The 17,153-nt window shown below is 40.2% G+C and overlaps 2 protein-coding genes across 3 annotated transcripts in view; both read left to right on the top strand.

Annotated features, from left to right (window-relative positions):
• Positions 1-334: 334 nt before the first annotated feature.
• LOC149302542 (RAB11-binding protein RELCH homolog) lies at positions 335-14,660 on the top strand. Its single transcript, XM_089482226.1, has 8 exons — positions 335-848; positions 7,164-7,253; positions 10,045-10,116; positions 10,230-10,285; positions 12,154-12,267; positions 13,026-13,214; positions 13,597-13,688; positions 14,351-14,660. The coding sequence occupies exons 1-8, from the start codon at positions 335-337 to the stop codon at positions 14,658-14,660; spliced, it is 1,437 nt and encodes a 478-aa protein (XP_089338352.1).
• Positions 14,661-16,099: 1,439 nt separating this feature from the next.
• The window catches only part of LOC149302541 (RAB11-binding protein RELCH homolog), a 33,566-nt gene continuing 32,512 nt past the window's right edge, over positions 16,100-17,153 (top strand). For both annotated transcript variants that reach the window (XM_089482250.1, XM_089482249.1), the window contains exon 1: positions 16,100-16,168. In XM_089482250.1, coding sequence (XP_089338376.1) covers positions 16,139-16,168 — 30 coding nt within the window. In that variant the 5' untranslated portion in view covers positions 16,100-16,138. The remainder of the gene's footprint in view (positions 16,169-17,153) is intronic.

Here is a 17,153-nt window from a genome sequence, read left to right as displayed (position 1 = left end):
CCCTACCCCCTTTGCTTATTTAAAATGTCATGACTGAGGTATGAATTTGTATCTGGTAACATTCTACAGTTAAGCAAAACGCTACCCCCATGAGGTGAGCTTGTACATGACATGTCAAAGCTCGTTATGTCAGTTTAAGACAATACATTTATAATGCACTATTTAGCAAATGCATGCGTGTAGCTAATAAAGAATAACTTGAAATGTAGGTAAATATACAACGGCTATATCGCGCCTCCGACGCTATTGTATGAGTAAAATGTCTTCCCGTGTGTATATTTATACACAGCGAGGTCTCCCCGCCCTCTCACATAACGCTCCTCCTTGTTAGAAGATGGCGGCCCCTGCAGCAGGATCAGGCCTGGGTGGCTCCTCGGCTGCTACCTCCGGGGTCACCGGTGGCTCCGCGGGTGTCGTGGGTCCCAGCACTAGCAGCAGCAGTGTTAACCCTTTCTTGAGCGACTCAGAAGAGGAAGCAGAAGGAGGAGAGGAAGAAGAGGACGACGAGGAGAAGGATGTGTCCCCCTTGGATCCTCGCCCGAGCACCCTAACTTCTCCCCGATGTCTCTCAGAGGACGTTGAACCCCCGATCCCGCCACCCTCCGGTTCCCGTTTCTGTGTGCCTCCGGGTGATCCTGGCCGGGTACCGCTGGACGCGGTGGCCGCTCAGCTGCTTCGGGATCAGCTGCTGCTGACAGCTCTGGAGCTGCACACTGAACTGCTGGAGAGCGGACGAGAACTGCCCCGGCTACGGGATTATTTCTCCAACCCCGGCAATTTCGAGAGACCGACAGCAGGTGCACTGCCTGGGACCAACATCAACAACCCCAGTACCGGGGGACAGCTCAGTGAGTGACAGAGGGGCGCGTTCATTTCCCATAGGGGTGTGTATGGGAGACTGGATGCTAACACCCCATGTTATTTGCATGCGCTAGGCGTGGATGTGAGCATTGTCTGCGTGGGGTGTTATTATACTGACGGTGTGGGTTTTATGTCTCATGTTCCACGGTCTGGCCAAAATAGCTTGTGTTTCATTAGATAATGGCCGATCAATGGATGGCATTGGACGGGGCAGCTATATGTTTCTAGTGGGGGAGGCAATACGGTATGGATGGTTGTCTGGAATGTTACAGGGCTGTACATGCAGTAAAGGGAAAATGACATTAACATTGCATGATTTGACGTTTCATACCTTCCTGTGTGGATTGTGTAAACTGGTGTAGTTATTGTGTCATTAAATGGGGCTTCTGTTTTCCTCCATTGTGACAGTTGTGCTCCATACATTGTATATCATGTCTACAGGGGCAGACTGACCCATGAGGCACAAGGTACGGGGGCCTAGGGTTGCGCCCCCCCCCCCCCGGGTGTGTGCTCTACCAGAGGAGGTCTATACTGTCTGCTGGAGAAGCAGGACCGGTTAGGGAGATCATGGATCAAGGCAGCAGGAGGGCTGTTAATGCAGATCCTGCTCCTTAGCGCCGGTTACCGATGCTGAGCGCCGGCATATGATGTCTGCGCAGTGATGCTGATGGTAAAGATAAAAGTGCCATCTGTACGCAATTATCTATCCAAATACATCATTTGACGTTCATCATGTGCAAGTGTGAAGAGTGACTGTGTGCGACTCTAGTCGCATAAACTAAATTTGAGTAAATGGGTTACCAAGCAACTGGCGCAAAAGGGCAATGGGATGTGAATAATATGTCAGCAGATCAGACTACATCGTACTGGAAAATTCACTATTTTTTTTTTTTTTGTAAATTGCCCCATGGCCACCATGTGATTCTTTCTGCCAGCCATTCCTATTACATTATCTCACTGTATTTCCTGCTTGCTAAAGGAGTGACTCAACCAGTCCCTGCAAGTCAGGATTAGGAGGTTGCCGTTTAGTTAAGGGCTTCCGCTTTACCTGTTTTAGTTTTTTTTTAATATTATTATTATTTTCCTTCTCCCCAGCATTTGTTTTTCACTGTGTTTCTTTAACCATGTTTCTCCTTTTTTAATTTTTTGTGCGCCCCACAAAAATGTATTTATTGTATTTTTTCAAGGACATTTAGAGCTTCCATTTTTAGATTTAAATAGATTAAGACAATGAAAATATCTTACTATGGGAATAACCTCCAAACTAGTTCAGTTGACCGAAAATATAAAATACCGCAAAATCTAATCACGGAAGTGTCCTGAATTTGAAAAAACCTGGAATACATTTTTTTTTTTTTTACAGGACACAATACGGAACATCCCCGTACCCTTTCCCAAAACCCGGCAAAGAGAGCTGCGACATAAATTTTTGTTGCCTTTTTATCCACCAACCTTTCCATGTTTTTTTAGTACTGTTTGCACAGACTACATGCAAGGGCATAAAATCCCCCCAATATGTATTCAGCCGCATCTCCAGATTACAGAAATACCCTGCGTTTTATTTGTTTTAAAATATGCATTGTGAATTGTACAGAGCACACTTCATGAGATGCTCATTTCACTGTGCAATGGCACCCAGAAACTAAAAGGTTAAATGACAATATACTATACAATATAAAAAGTGGCATTTTCGCGGCCTTTTGCGTGTGTTGTAACGTGTATAGGCCTGCGCCAGCGGTAAGCAGAATGGATACGGAGGGAGGAAAGAAATGAAGAAAAATGGGAAGGCAGCTAAAACACCTAATTAGGTCCATTCCCAAATGGCCCTGGAGTGTTATTGAAGCAATTTGTCTATTGGCGTTGGGGTATCTGTCATATTGAAGAATCTCTGCAAATGGCAAATAACGCACTTTTAAACTGTTTTTAACATTCCGTGTGTTTTTTGTCTTTTATTGTATAATATCTTATGTCAGAAAATACAGTTTTAAACATACTATATCTACTGTGCTATGTCTATTAAATTGTAGCATTAGGAACCCAAATCTCAGGACAAAATAGCATTCCACCGACTTGGAAACTTTGCGTTTTATAGAATCCGCTTATTGGAACATTATTTTTTATAAATAATGTTGATAATGTGATGTTTGAAAAGTGGTTTTATCACCATAGCAACAAATGGAATGTTCCTGCTGATTGGTTGCTATTGTGTTCCTTCCTTGTTGTTGGATAATTTTTTTTACATAGAACACGCGTAAGCATTTCTAACTACTTTTTTAGCATTATTTACAGTATATTTGTGGTGGTGTATTTTATGTAGGAAAACATTTCCTTTGTTTTTTTTTTTTTTCTTTTTATGGGATACTCGTACGGTACGGTCCTGCCAGTCACAGCCAACTGACATTGAACCAGCAGGCAAAGAAAGGAGTGTTCAGGGAGCAAAGTCCTTCATGCCTTTACTTGAATTTCTGATTGTTCTTTAATAAGAGCTTGTGTAAGCTTCTCATGTTATAATAGATGCATGAAATAAAACCCCATGAGTGTTTGAGGCTCACCCGCTTATGCCCAGCAACACGTTTCACACTCACCTGCATCAGCTTACCTCCTTCCATGTGTGCTTGTAATGCTGAAGGACCACCCGTCATGTTGATGGGCAAGTGATCCAAGACTGTTGATCATCCACCCATCAGTAGCCAGGCCTGGAAATGCCCCATAGTTTTAGTTGAGTGTATAGCTTCCTTGGCCTTTATTCCGTGACAGGACTGGTGCCATAATTGCAAGATTCTCTTGAGTGGCTTTTCCATATTTCCAATAAGAATGATGAGGCCACATGCTAGACTTTTGGAGTCCTGTTAGGACAGCCATTGTGATGAGGAGTGGAAGGATCTCCTATTATTGAAACGATCCTTGGCTTTAAATGTGCTTTTGTCACTTTAATTAAACACGAGTTGCACTCTTCTATATGTTAAGCAAACAAACCTTAGCATATCTGGCATTTTATTCTTTCTCTGAGGGTTCAATCGCTTAAAACCCGTCACAAACGGAGAAACTTTTGCAATATCATTTTTTATTGTTTTATAGAACACCATCATATTCCATAGCACTGTACAATGTGCAGACATAACACAAAAAGTAGTATATAGCATATCAATTTGACTTACAGAAATAGGTGAAGAGAACCATGCTCAAATGAGCTTCCTAGTTTTCCTGTGATAATCCTGACTTTCATACACAGAAACAAAGGTTTACAGCACTCAGTTGTGAGATGGTGCACGAGCCAAGTTACCACCAAGTCCTTCAATAAATCCAATAAAGCCTCTGCTTCTTAATCCTGATTTTCAGACCTTGGCCTGCTTTTATGGGCAGTGGGGATCATCAGGCAGTTGGGGAGATCCTCTAATCTATCCTGACTAACCCAGGGAGCTGTTTCCGCACACACCTGAATTGCAGCTCCCATGTGGCCATTTGCAGTGTTCTGCAGCTGAGCATGGCAATGGTGGCTCTTCAGGTAAGGTTGGCAGATGCCCTTCCTTTCCCCTCTCTAGCCGCAATTTAGGTACCTGAATTGTTGGTGGTATGGAGTAGGTAGAGGAACGCCTGGATTGTTTTAGTATCTCCCTCTCCTCTGTTTCTTTCTTCTATCTTTAATTTGTCCTGTTGGTGTTTCCCCATGTCATTTCAAGGAAATAATGTACTGTTGACGTGCTAAACCTCAGAGGGAGCGTTGTTGATGGGTAAATCCACTTTTGTTGCACGTAGCTTTATTGTGGTTGAGTAATCTGGTGTTGGCTGCAGCCAGTAGTTAGCCGCATCAATAAAGCCAGTCATGAATCTTGCTTTATTGGGAAAACTTATCTCAGTTTTGTCTCTTGAGTTTATTCTCTACATGGAGCGGTTGCAACCCTAGTACGGTTCTCCAGCATGAAGAGCTAATCTGGCCCTGTATAATGCATTATTCAAAAATGACGCCTATCTGTCCTTGAACATAGATGTTTTTGTTGTTGTTGAACAAACACTTTGAAAAAATGCAAAAACACTAGGTTTTTTGGGTGCAAAATAAACTCATTAAAGAAGGCATTGTTGTTTGATTCCTTTCATAGTTAATAAGAATGTTTGTATATATTGTATTTGCAACCTTATACTCCATGTTTAACTGGGGACATTCCTTTAGGAATTAGAAGGCTCTCAAGTGACGTTTCGAAATGACAAACAATGACAGTATGTTATAGTATATTAACTTGTATACTACAGCCTTCAGAGGGCAGGCCGTAGTCTTTATTCACATGTCGCGTAGTAAGCAAAAGTTTTAAGCCGTTGTCGAAACAAATACTGTAAAGTAAGAATGCTTTTATTAAAAAAATAATAATAATAAAACATTTCAATAGTTTTATTTTTTTTAATCATTTCGCAGAAGAAAAATCTAATCAAATGAATGTGCTGTGACCACCCTTTCCCTTCAAAATGGCATCCACTAGGTACACAGTGTGTGTGTGTGTGTGTGTGTGTGTGTGTGTGTGTGTGTATAGTCTTCTAAATCAAGCTGTCAGTGTCATAGGGAGCCCGATGAGGCAGTACACACCTGACTGGGAAATGTGACAGGAGGGAGACGAAATTGGTGTGTGCTGCTGCCGCTGCCATGGAAACTGGAATTCCTAATGCAGACAGGCGGACTCTCCGGCTGTCGTTAGTCTAAGACGCCTTTTTTTGTTTAAGAGTTGTAAAACCTGCAAAGTGGCTGCTTTCGCTGACAGGTCCGGGTTTTTTTTTTTTTATAACAGGTTTTCTTAAATATAACCCCAAACAACACTAATGCATATTAAAATATTTAATCGGTTAAATATGCATGACATAAATCAAGAATTCGGCTGATACCCAGCAAACACAGTTTCTACGGCATAAATATTTGGGGATTCTGTCACACTATATGACCATTTATTGCTCAGCCCTCCACTACACCAAGGCACCCTAAGTTTGGGAGTCCTGTTTGATTTTACATGGCTGTATTCCTTACCAAGGATCTGAATCAGTGGGACTGCTTCATGTTTTATACCAAACTCAAGCAATTTAAAAGCTTTCTCTGGGCGTCGTTAAGGAGGCCTTGCTGGGTATGTGCTAAAGGCTGCTTTGTTTTGTGTGCTTATTGGCCATTATTATTCTAGCAACAATGTTAATGCCTTTTATGCATTAGGTTTTGCGGCCCCTCCCCTATTTAAAGTTAAATATGCAAGTTTACTTGCACTTTGCGCTTGTGCTCTGCTTACAGGGAAATGCCTCCTATAGCAAAGTGGGGTGCGGGGTCAGAAAAGTAGGCCAGATGTATGGAGAAGATTCTGATGGACATGGGGGGGGGGGGGCATTAATTATAAGGAAGCTCAGGCATCATACACATTAGTGATGTTCGTGCTGGAGCCTTCATATCATCTCTAGACTCCAAAAGGGTTGTTTATGAACAATGCTAAGCTATAAAATACAAGATGTGACAGAGCAACCGGTACAGTTAAAGTGTCAAACGTTCAAGTGATTACTGCAGCTCTTTAGCGTTTGATTGCTAGTTGTTGCCGAGGGGTGAATCCTCCATAGTATATTATCCTATATAGGATGAATCGGTCAGGTTCAGTGATGTCAGTTCTGCCATCCGACATTGATTTTTATTATCTCCTTTCTGTGTAATTAGATTCTTATGTGTTTTATATTGCTATAGGGATAGCGGACCCTGTTCATAGACTACCATGCTCTGATGATTCTGGCAGCTGAGTGTCTTTTTCTTTAGGGATGTAGCTGCTAGTAGAATAATGATCCAGTGGGATACCACTAGATTTGATAATTTTTACCCCTTTTTGGGAAGGGCATTTTAGGAATTCACATTAATATGTGTAACATAATATGCATCAAAATACATTTATTGTTTTTATTTGGATAACAACCAAAAGTCATAGGTTATAGTTGCAGTGTTAACCCTCTAAATTGATATTTGTTCCCATCCATTTATCCGAGAGAAGTAGTTCCACGTGTGATCTGCTGCTCTCTGCTATTTTTAATAAAAGAAACTCCCCTTTAACAGCAGAACCCTCTATCAATAGAAAATTAAATCATACAGTTTGCTACCGGGTCAGCGATCGATTGTCGCCATCTGTAAACAGGCAGTGCTGCTTTCCCAAAAATTTTGGTTAACTTTTCCTTTAAGGCGTTTTTGAATGCTTAATAGAATTAAGAATACAACATCCTCGTCGAGATTCTTATTGGATAATGTATTCACCAATTAACAATTGTAATATTTGAATGGGCTTTTGGCATTTATATTTCAGACCGAGCTGGCAGCATAAGCACCCTCGATTCCCTGGACTTTGCACGGTACTCTGACGATGGGAACCGAGAGACGGATGAGCGGGTGGCAGGTAAGTCGAAGATTAACTCACCGCTCTTAATAAACTTTTATTCTGTCTGCTAGCAGTTTGATTGGGAGTCGGTTAAAATGAAGCCAGTGCACCTAATTGCAACCTGCGATAAGTCCCCTTTATTAATATTTTCCTGGCTCAGACCAGAGTTTTTAAAGGCGTTGGGTATCAAAAATGTGCCTAAAGTCATCCTAAGTTGACCTTAAGTATACATCAGAACTAGCCTTCATGGAAGATATTGAGAATGGACGTGGGCTGTATTCATCCCTTTGGAATACGTTGTTACAGCACCCTGACAGTTATGTTCTGTATTATGATTAAAAAATTACTATTTAGATTTCTGCTTGCCACAGTTCAGAGTATGTGTATACTGAGAAAACCTAGCAGGGCATGCCGGTTTAATGGACACTAGAACAGAGACGTACATTGCATTAGGGTTTTAGGTAGAGATGCAGTGCAGCACTGGGACCCTGCAGAGAAAGTGCACAGAGCCAGGTTGCCTCGTTAAAGTTGATCAACTGCATCTGAACCTCCATGGGTGATACAGTTGGCATTGTAAGGACGTGATAAAAATTTTAGAAAACAGGTTAATGAAAAATCTTTATAGTTAGGTATACTTCCCAGCGATGTGCATGCATTTAAATCAAGGGAAACTAGATTATATAAGTCATTTAAGGAAATAGTTACATTTGATTGATGCAAATCCGTATAGGACCAGCTAGTAATCATTTTCAGGACAGTGTCTGAATTACACATATATTTGAGTCCATGATCAATGTAAAAGGACTGTTTTAGTTCAATTTTCAAAGATCTTGCGCATTCATCACACATTGGATATGGAATCCAGACACTATGCTGAAATGCTTACTGATCCACAAAGTTAAGTTCAAAGATTGGAAGCTTGAAAGTTAAAACTTGTAGTTTTACACACTGTGTTTACTGCATATGTAATAGATAAGGGTATTGGATAATCACAAACTACCAGTTCTATCTGAATGCCTTTAGTACATGAACAGTACAGCTCGTCCTGACTAGCTCAGAATGGCAGCATCTATACAGACATACACTTCTGACTCTAATTTGGTCTTCCTTTATGATGATGTCTATTGATGCATGCCTTCTGTGGCTTCTGAAGTTCTCCAACAGACTTGCTGCCTCCTCTTTTGGATGTGGAGGCTTGTAATATTGGCAATATAACACATAGTGAGCATATGCGCCAATACCTACCAGGAGATTGCGTAAAAGTCCATTTCTTCTTTGGAAGCACTATCCATATGTACTCCCAAAAAACACGCACCCTTATCGTTTGATTTTTAAGTCAGGCTGAGGATGAGACTGTCCATGTACTTCACAAGGATACTTCCAGATTTCCACTCTAAGGCTTTGTCTGCATGATCTATAACTTTAGTGTGTACTTGATTAATACAACATTTTCAGTCTTGGAAATATGCAGACTGTTTTAAATGAGCAAAGGCAACTGGTAGATGCAAACACAACTATCGAGTGGAGAACAAGCCCCAGTCGGCGAAGCATGCAGCAGAGTGCCTACGTTAATGTTGGCCTTCTCCCCTGAAAACAGGACATGGTCCGTCTGATCATTGCACTTGTGCCGAGCCCATTATTCTTGCCGTCTGACATGGATTTTCATTGCTTTAATTTATTATTTCTTGCCTGGTTTCCATAGCATAACATCTGTATCTTCTTGTTTTTAGTTTTTATGTCATTTTTATTTTTTCCCCTACATCTGTCAGTTTGTTCTGTAATGTCTGTACCACGTTAACTGGCTGCTTTGAACTTGGAATATTCATGACTTGGCACATGTTTAGGTGTCAAAACATACCTGAATTAAACAAAAAAAAAACACATTTGCACCGCTTGCTGCTTTTTTTTTAGTGAACAAGCGTTTTTTGGGGGTTTTTTTACTAAGAAATGTAGTTATTGTAACTTCCTAACAGCTGCTGCTGGACCCCTGGCAGCTAGAACATCTGCATGCACATGAGCGGCTACATGTACATGCAGAGGCTGGGATCTTCAGCCACACGTAGGTTCGGGCAACCCCTAGATAATGTTGCTCCTGATATATGAGGCATCTTCCGGAAACTATTAAAACTAATTTTTTAACCTTGACAAATGTTAAAGTCTATGACGATGTCATTCTGCTTGTAATTACATAGTAGTGCAGTCTTCATAGGCAGCAGTACGGTTACAGAATGAGGGTCACAAAGCCGCAGATTACACATGACCCATGCACTGAGCTATTGGATCTGGAGTTTCAAAGCACCAATGGTTGCCAGTTGGACATAGATCTTATTAAAAACTGGTTATCTTTTTGATGGGACACTTTTGGCAATGTAAAAAAAAAATTAGGGTGAGTTAATTTACTCTTAAGCTTATGTACATATGTGCAATTTATACTTGATCATTATAGTCTTGAAGTTTGATCCCTCACTTGTAATGTGTAATTAATATCTTGTGGCTAGTGCTTTCTTGGAAATAAAAGGCCGCATCTTGATTTCTTGTCACTCTGCATAAACTCCTTGTCAGACAGCTTGAAGTGGTCTTGGTTGAAATTGTTTCATTTACGCAGCTAAATCCGTGATGTCCATTGGTTTTCTTTTAAACCAACTCTGCTGCATGCTTTCATTGGTTCCATTTAGACTGCATGCTTTCTGTTTCAATACAAACTGTGTATATATATTTTTTCCACACCCATCCTTGCTTTTTATTTTTATTTTTGTTTCCCTTTTCTTGGTTGGATGCCTGTGTGTGTTTAATCCAAACCCTTGTCCAGTCCTGGAGTTTGAACTACGGAAAGCCAACGAGACCATTCAGGCTCTCAGGGTCAACCTCACTCTGGCTTCAGGTGGTGTACATACAACTTTTTCTCTTCCTAGTTTCTTTCCGCATTATCTTTTGTTGATAGTCGTTACCGATGTTCTTTTCAGAATGTCATTTTGCTTTATTTCTGTGTTGCAGAAAATGAAATTCCTTTACAGGAACGAAAAAACTATAAATCCAGTCCTGAAATTCAGGTATGTTATGCACCCTTTACCTGTACTCCTTTTCTAATATATATGTATGTGTGTGTATAGTGACGTTTTAAAGCCTCATGGAGGTGTTTTTATGCACTCATGAAAATCTTATGCGATCATGTGCAACTTATATGGACGAGTCCCTCGGTTGGAGCATTTGAGGAGCGTGGTGGTTTTTTTTTTTAAGAGACTGCGTGTCAGCAGGCTCCGGTAAGGGATTTGTATGAAGCCGGCATCAGGTACATGAGGTGGACACTTAAACTTCCTCCTGGGATAGATTTAGAGAGATTGTGGAGGGAAGAGTTAGTTCCCCTGTACTCCCAGGGCAAGGAGAGGCTCTGAAAAGTCAATCCCTGAGCCAAGTTTGGCATTACCTGCTTGGACCTGGGTGTTTTGTCTGGAAGAGGTTTTTTCTGAAGCCTGAGTCTGGCAGGGAGATATAGTTAGTGTGGCTGTTTAGGGTAGTCAGCCTATGGGCCAGCAAAATACAGCTTCATTGGGATCTAGGCTTTATATTTAGGATTTTTAATTTGTTGTGCACCAATTAATAACAGTGCACTGTTCGCAGATATTTAGTGCTCCTCAGCCTTATTACCCTATAGGACCGTTCTTAAGATTCCAAAAAGTTACATTTATGACCACCAGCGAAAAGGGTTTGTTACATATAATCAAGCGCTTATATGTACACACACAATCTTTTAATATAAATACCTGTGTGTGACAGGCGTTCCACTTGGTGGAATCTCCCTGCATCAGGAATTGTTAAAGTGGTACGGTAGGCGTCTATGTTGCTTCCTCGAGTAAACCGGTAACTCTAGTAAAACATTACACTAGTGTCTTAATGGATGATACTTCCATTGAGTTCTTGTAAAACTTTAGGGTTGTATAAGCAGCCTTTTTCATGCTTGACAATGATCAGTTGCGGTCTGCATGCTACCCTGTCCAATCCAGCTGCGGGGTTCACCAAGCCAGCGCTGGAGCTGACTACAGCTAAGGGAGATATTTGGCCATACGCATCTCTTACACAGCAAATAGCATGTGTTGTGTAGAAAGGGACAAGTGCATATGGGCTTGATTCTGCAGAATAACCCCATGTATTTGCCACTCAGCTATCTAATGCACTAAAGTGCATGTGATTACTGGAGTGACCCTTTAAAAACTGTGAAAACAAGAGTCCTAGAAAAGGCTGTAACCATTTAATAATTTGCATTGTCTGAAGCCGCAGAAGCCTACTGTATTTTTATTGTTTCCTGTTGATGACATTGTGCACTAGACATTGTCACTCTTTAGATAACGTCAAGAAGACCAGTGTAACGGAAGCAATATCCCCAGGGCTGCTCTACAGGAAACTTGCAGATAGATAACCATTTCGTAAACTGTAGCTTTTTTCCTAAAAAAAAAAATGTAATTATTTGAGCAAAACATGTACTTTAACAATTCTTTGGCAATATTTTGAATTGATATTTAGTTTGGTATACAGTTCATCCTCCCTCCATTTGCGACTCATGTTGGCATTAATGGGACTGTTGATTTGTCATGTTTTCATAGAGTAGATGTAAAGTTTGGTTCAAAGTTTGGTTCAAAGTTTGGAAATCATCACATAGCAACACAATAATTAGAACACTTTTCTAGTAGTCACTTTTAAAAACACCCTACGGTGATCTAAAGAGTAAGGCTACAAGTATTGAAACTAAATCATCTTATGTCCGTTATAATTTTGGTATACCAGATATTCTTTTTTTGGTTTGTTATGTTGAGGAATGGGGGATCTGCTATGTTATGAGGCACATACAAGTTGCAGTGAAGATTACTTTTACACAAAAGCCTATATTTCTCCTGGATTCTAACCTTTAACTTGTTTCTTTTAGGAGCCTATTAGGCCTCTCGAAAAAAGAGCACTAAATTTCCTTGTGAACGAGTATTTATTGAAAAATAACAACAAGCTTACTTCAATCACCTTTTCGGATGAAAATGATGATCAGGTACTATGCGTAATTATTGTACCCGTATGTGCTTTACTGGTGTTGGGATGCAAAAATTAAAAAGTAGCTTATGCTGTGTGTTCTCTGTTGCTGGTGTCTGTTATACATTTTTTTTTTCCTCCATTGTCTGACCATGCCTTACCCCATACACTTTGAGCTATATACTGTATAACTAAAGCTGCCCTCAGGGTTTACAGGGCCTGAGCCAAAGAGGATTTATGAGCCCCTTTCATAGGAAGGGGCAGGTGGGGGACCTGCGCTCCAACATGCTCGTCTCTGCGTGAACCCCCTTACCTCAGCCTAAGGGCGGTCCTTTATATGACATACTTTTTATATTTTTGTAAGACATACTTTTTTTATTGTTTCTAGTTCATGCTTACCATAGTGCCGCCTAGTGTGTATTTAGGACAGATAAGCAGCAAAAAAGAAAAGTGCTATTGAATACATTAAACTTTGAATGCCTCCTGGAATACCTTAATTTAGATTAAATATTTTGTACCTAGTGAGCCATTTTTCTGACATCTTAATGTTAGATGTGTCCCTCCTGTGTTTCTTTATTATTGATCTGGTTGCTTAAATATTCTCCTATGACATTCTACATTAGTGAATCAGATGAGAAAATGTCTAACTTGACTTGTTTGTAAACCTGCACCTTTCAATACTATTTTAATTGAAATATAATATGATTTCCAAGCAGCTGGTTTCATATTTTAAATCAATACCTACAGTCTCACACATTCTTTCTATCGCCGTTTTAGGACTTTGAGCTATGGGATGATGTAGGGTTGAACATTCCAAAGCCTCCTGACCTGTTGCAGCTTTATCGGAACTATGGAAGCCACCAAGCGGTGTCAAAAGATACGGTAGACATTGCTGTTGAAGTTAGGGAAGAAGATCTAGAGCCTGCTGCAATTGTTGAAGAGGTTGCAGAGCCACAAATCATAGAGGTGAGCCCCTTAGTGTAGATCAACTAGGGAATGTAGACCAGTCCCATTGATAAGCAGTGTTCTGAGGGATATAAAACTTGTCAATATAGTTTTATGAAGTTCTTAAGGGGCCTAAACTGCGTCTGTGATGCCACGCTCATCCCTCGGTCTTACTGTGCAGAATCTGGAATGCACTTTGGGAGCCCTGTAGCCCCCCCAAATCATAGACTTTACTTTTCACTGCAGTTCTGTTACTTACACATTTTATCTAGCTTGAAGAATTTGAATGTGGCTATATAATGAGCTTGAAAAGATGGATGTATAAATATTGATCTGTTTAGTTAATGCTCTTGCGCTTTGTAATAATACATTTTTTTTTTTTTTTTTATCTTTATATGTTTAGCAGTCTCCCATAGTGCAAGAACTAGAAAATAAGATTAGCAGGTGCAATAACGAAAAGGCAGCGTTGCTGGGTCAAATTCAGAAGCTTGAGAGGTATGTAACAATGGGATGACGGTACACATCAGACCACATGAGCTACTTCTATATAACCTTGTTTTAACTATATTTAACTAAAAAACCCAAAAACTATACATAGAAAAACTTGTATCCAGCCTTTGATATGAACTACCTCAAACAAAAATAACACGAATACTTTGTGACCATGTTAGATGGGACTGGTTAAAATAAGTAAGGTCTAGCACGGCAGATTGCCATTCATAATGCATAGTAAGCTCTGTGAGATTCTCAGTAATGTAAAATTGAATCCACTAGGACTGACTTGACCTTTCTCATAGGAGGAACTTACTGGGGTAGACTCGTATAAAGTCAGTGAGTAAAAAGGTTTTGTCTTGTGCCAAATCAGAGCAGTCAATAAGGCCATAGATGATCAAGGACACTGTACTACTACTACTTTTGGTAGCATCACAAATGTTTTTTTTTTGCTTATTGTACCATTGCATAGAAAAGAGCAACTTGGCTTCTTATTGGCCAGGCTCATCTGTATCCCATAACTATTTCAGCTAAAGTGGCCATCTTTTTATAAGGCATTTTATTGTCTTTTATTTACAATTTGTGAATAAGTCTTAATATACAGATAAAGTTTGCTTAATGTGCTCTAAAATTTACCATTAAAAATGTGATGGATTCTTTTCCAGGGAAATTGAATCTCTGAAAGCAGTTTCTGTGTCAGAGGATTTTCCTGCCGTCCTAGCTGTACCCAACAGGCTGCATAGTCAGGCATCAGAGGAAAGTGATCCCTACATAGACATCCGAAGCTCAGATCAGGATAACAAGTTTGATAGGACAGAAGATGATCAGTCTTCCATGCCAGCAGAAACTGAGACAGACTCCCATCTTTCTCAAGAGATTCCTCCGAGCCCGGACATGGCAAAAATAAACAAGAAGACATTCCTGTTTGCACCACCAAGTAGAGAAGGAGTGAAGTTTGATCAGCCTAATAGGTAAAAAAAAAAAATATGGTGTGTTACTTTGTTTAACTGTGAAAATCATTCCAGAGCTGAAAATGGTAGTGTAGTATAGCCATATGGTATGATAAGATTCCGGGTAGGCGATGTGTGAAGGATGAACATGATCTACTTGCCTCCAGCCCTCAGCTCCGGTGGGATCTGCATGTAGGGGTTTGTTTAGACCTGAATGCACATGTGTGGAAAGTGCTGCCATTGAATATAATTATAAACACTTTACTGCAATTGATTCACTGCTTCAAACAACCAATTGGTAACAAAAACAGTTAGATCATGGAGAGGGGAGGGCTCCTGCAGTTTTTTGGGTTTTTTTAATAAAAAAAAACAGGTATTAAGGTACTACATTTAATATGCAGGGAGCGTCAGGGACATTAGACAGTCTTTTAACTTTTACTGGGCCGACGTAAATGTAAAAGTAACATTAACAAATAGATGTAAAGTACCTGAAAAAGAGACCTCTCTGGTCCTTAAAGCTTATGCGACCAAGGCAGTTCAGCAAGCAAGGTACAAGGAAGAAACAAAAGAGGAACTTTGAGTAAGCCCTTCAATCAGTGCTTCACTCATCCCATAGTAACTACTGCCATGCTTTTCCTTGATGTTTGTCATTGAATGCCTATTTTGTTTAACTTAATTACCTTTTTTATCTTACTATCATTATCATCATCATCATTCTCCAGGAACAATGCTTTTTGTTTTCTCTCTTGTTCTCATTATGTATTACTAGAACCCTTCTTTCAACACATTGTGTTTTTATTGTTCTGTTTTTACTTTATTATTCCCAGTTTTCATCACAGGCACTTTTCTCTTTCACCAGTTCACTCGCCTAATCCCTGGGCCCTTTTTCCTTTCTTTATCTTCTCTCAAGATTGTAAGCTTGCGAGCAGGGCTCTCTCCACCTAATGTATCGGTTTGACTTAGTCTGTCAATTCTTGTCTTTTCCTACCCCTTGAATATATGTATTGTATTAAGCGCTGCGTAAACTGTTGGCGCTATATGAATAAAAGATAATAATAATAATCTTCCAGAAACCTCAATAATCTTATTTGCATACCCTGCTGCTCTTCCTTTCAGTTTTATCATCTGCCTGTCCTACATTGCCATACCTAAGTTGGCCCAGTAAAAGGTATCCCTTTATCCCCTTAAGGACAATGGGCGGTCCCTAAACCCATTGAAAACAATGCATTTTGAGTCCGTACATGTACGGGCTTTGACATTAAGGGGTTAAAGTATGACTCTAATTAAAAATGTTGCCATTTTCTAGCATTTTTAATATGGAGTATAACGCAAATCGTAAGTTTAAAAAAAAAAAAAAAAAAAGACGTCCATTGATGTTGCAAGGGGTAACTAGCGTGTTCTATTGTGTGATTTCCATGGCCTTCTCTGTTTTCTAAGAGTCCTGCTTCATATTTCAGGAAATTGTCATCTGCCTTTCTTCAAGCACTGTTGTCTTTTTGTCGAATGTCAGCAGACAGTCGATTGGGTTCGGAGGTAAGAAATAATACCATTTACTTTTGTTGTAGGTCTGTTGTAGGTTAAAAGTGGCATAGAAACATAGAATTTGATGGCAAAAGAGAACTTTTTTCTTGCTGTGAAGACCTCATCTTAGTGTCAGAATAGATTTTCGCTTCTACCACTTTTGTTGAGATTCTTTTCTACTTCTCTACCACCCTCTTGGTAAAGTAAAACTTCCTTTATGTTAAATCAGATGCAATATACCCGTGTTACACTATATGACCAAACATATGTGGACCATTACCCCTATATGAGCTTATTGGATATCACATTCCAAAACCATGGACGTTCATATGGAGTTGGCCCGCTATTTGCAGCTATAACAGCCTCCGCTGTCCTGGGAAGGCTTTCCGCAAGATTTTGGAGTGTGTCTGTGGGAATTTTTTTTCCGATTCAGTCAAACGTGTATTTTTTTGAGCTCAGGCACTGATGTTGTATGGGAAGTCTTCGCAGTTGGCATTAGAATTCATCCCAAAAGTGTTCAGTGGGGTTAAGGGCAGGGTTTTTGTGCAGGCATACAATTGTCTAAGATGTATGCTGTAGCATCCACCAATCCCAGATTTGTCCATCTAACTTGGATAAAGAAGCATGTTTCATCGCTCCAGAGAACATGTTTCCACTGCTCCAGAGTCCAGTGGCAGTGTGCTTTACACCAGGTGAAACTTGGCATTGCACATAGTGATCTTCAGCTTGTGTGCAGCTGCTCTGCCACGGAAACCCATTTCTTGAAGCCCCCGAAACACACTGAGCTTGTGTTGATGTTACTTTTAGTTTGGAACTCTGCAGTGAAAATCGCATTGTAATGGAAGAGGCGCAAGGTTTGTTGAAAGGCTTTAAAGTGGCCTTCTGGCAAAGGATGGGTTCTTAAAATGCAAAGAGCTGTAATAAATCATGTTTGTGTGATTAACTTGTTGTACAAGGGAGCACTGGTAACTAATAGGATGTCAGAATGGCATGGCTT

Source organism: Sceloporus occidentalis, unplaced genomic scaffold, assembly GCF_023333645.1.
Source record: "Sceloporus occidentalis isolate IW3139 unplaced genomic scaffold, rSceOcc1.0.p SCAF_18, whole genome shotgun sequence".
Lineage (NCBI taxonomy): Eukaryota > Metazoa > Chordata > Lepidosauria > Squamata > Phrynosomatidae > Sceloporus > Sceloporus occidentalis.
Note: the sequence above shows the minus strand (reverse complement) of the source record. Positions and strands in the feature narration are given on the sequence as shown.

Excerpts from the sequence above, each read along its gene's own strand:
- LOC149302542 (XM_089482226.1), top strand. The coding sequence starts at position 335 with ATGGCGGCCCCTGCAGCAGGATCAGGCCTGGGTGGCTCCTCGGCTGCT. Across the intron at positions 10,117-10,229 it reads CAACCTCACTCTGGCTTCAG|AAAATGAAATTCCTTTACAG; the intron begins GTGGTGTACATA and ends TCTGTGTTGCAG. Across the intron at positions 13,689-14,350 it reads CAAATTCAGAAGCTTGAGAG|GGAAATTGAATCTCTGAAAG; the intron begins GTATGTAACAAT and ends ATTCTTTTCCAG.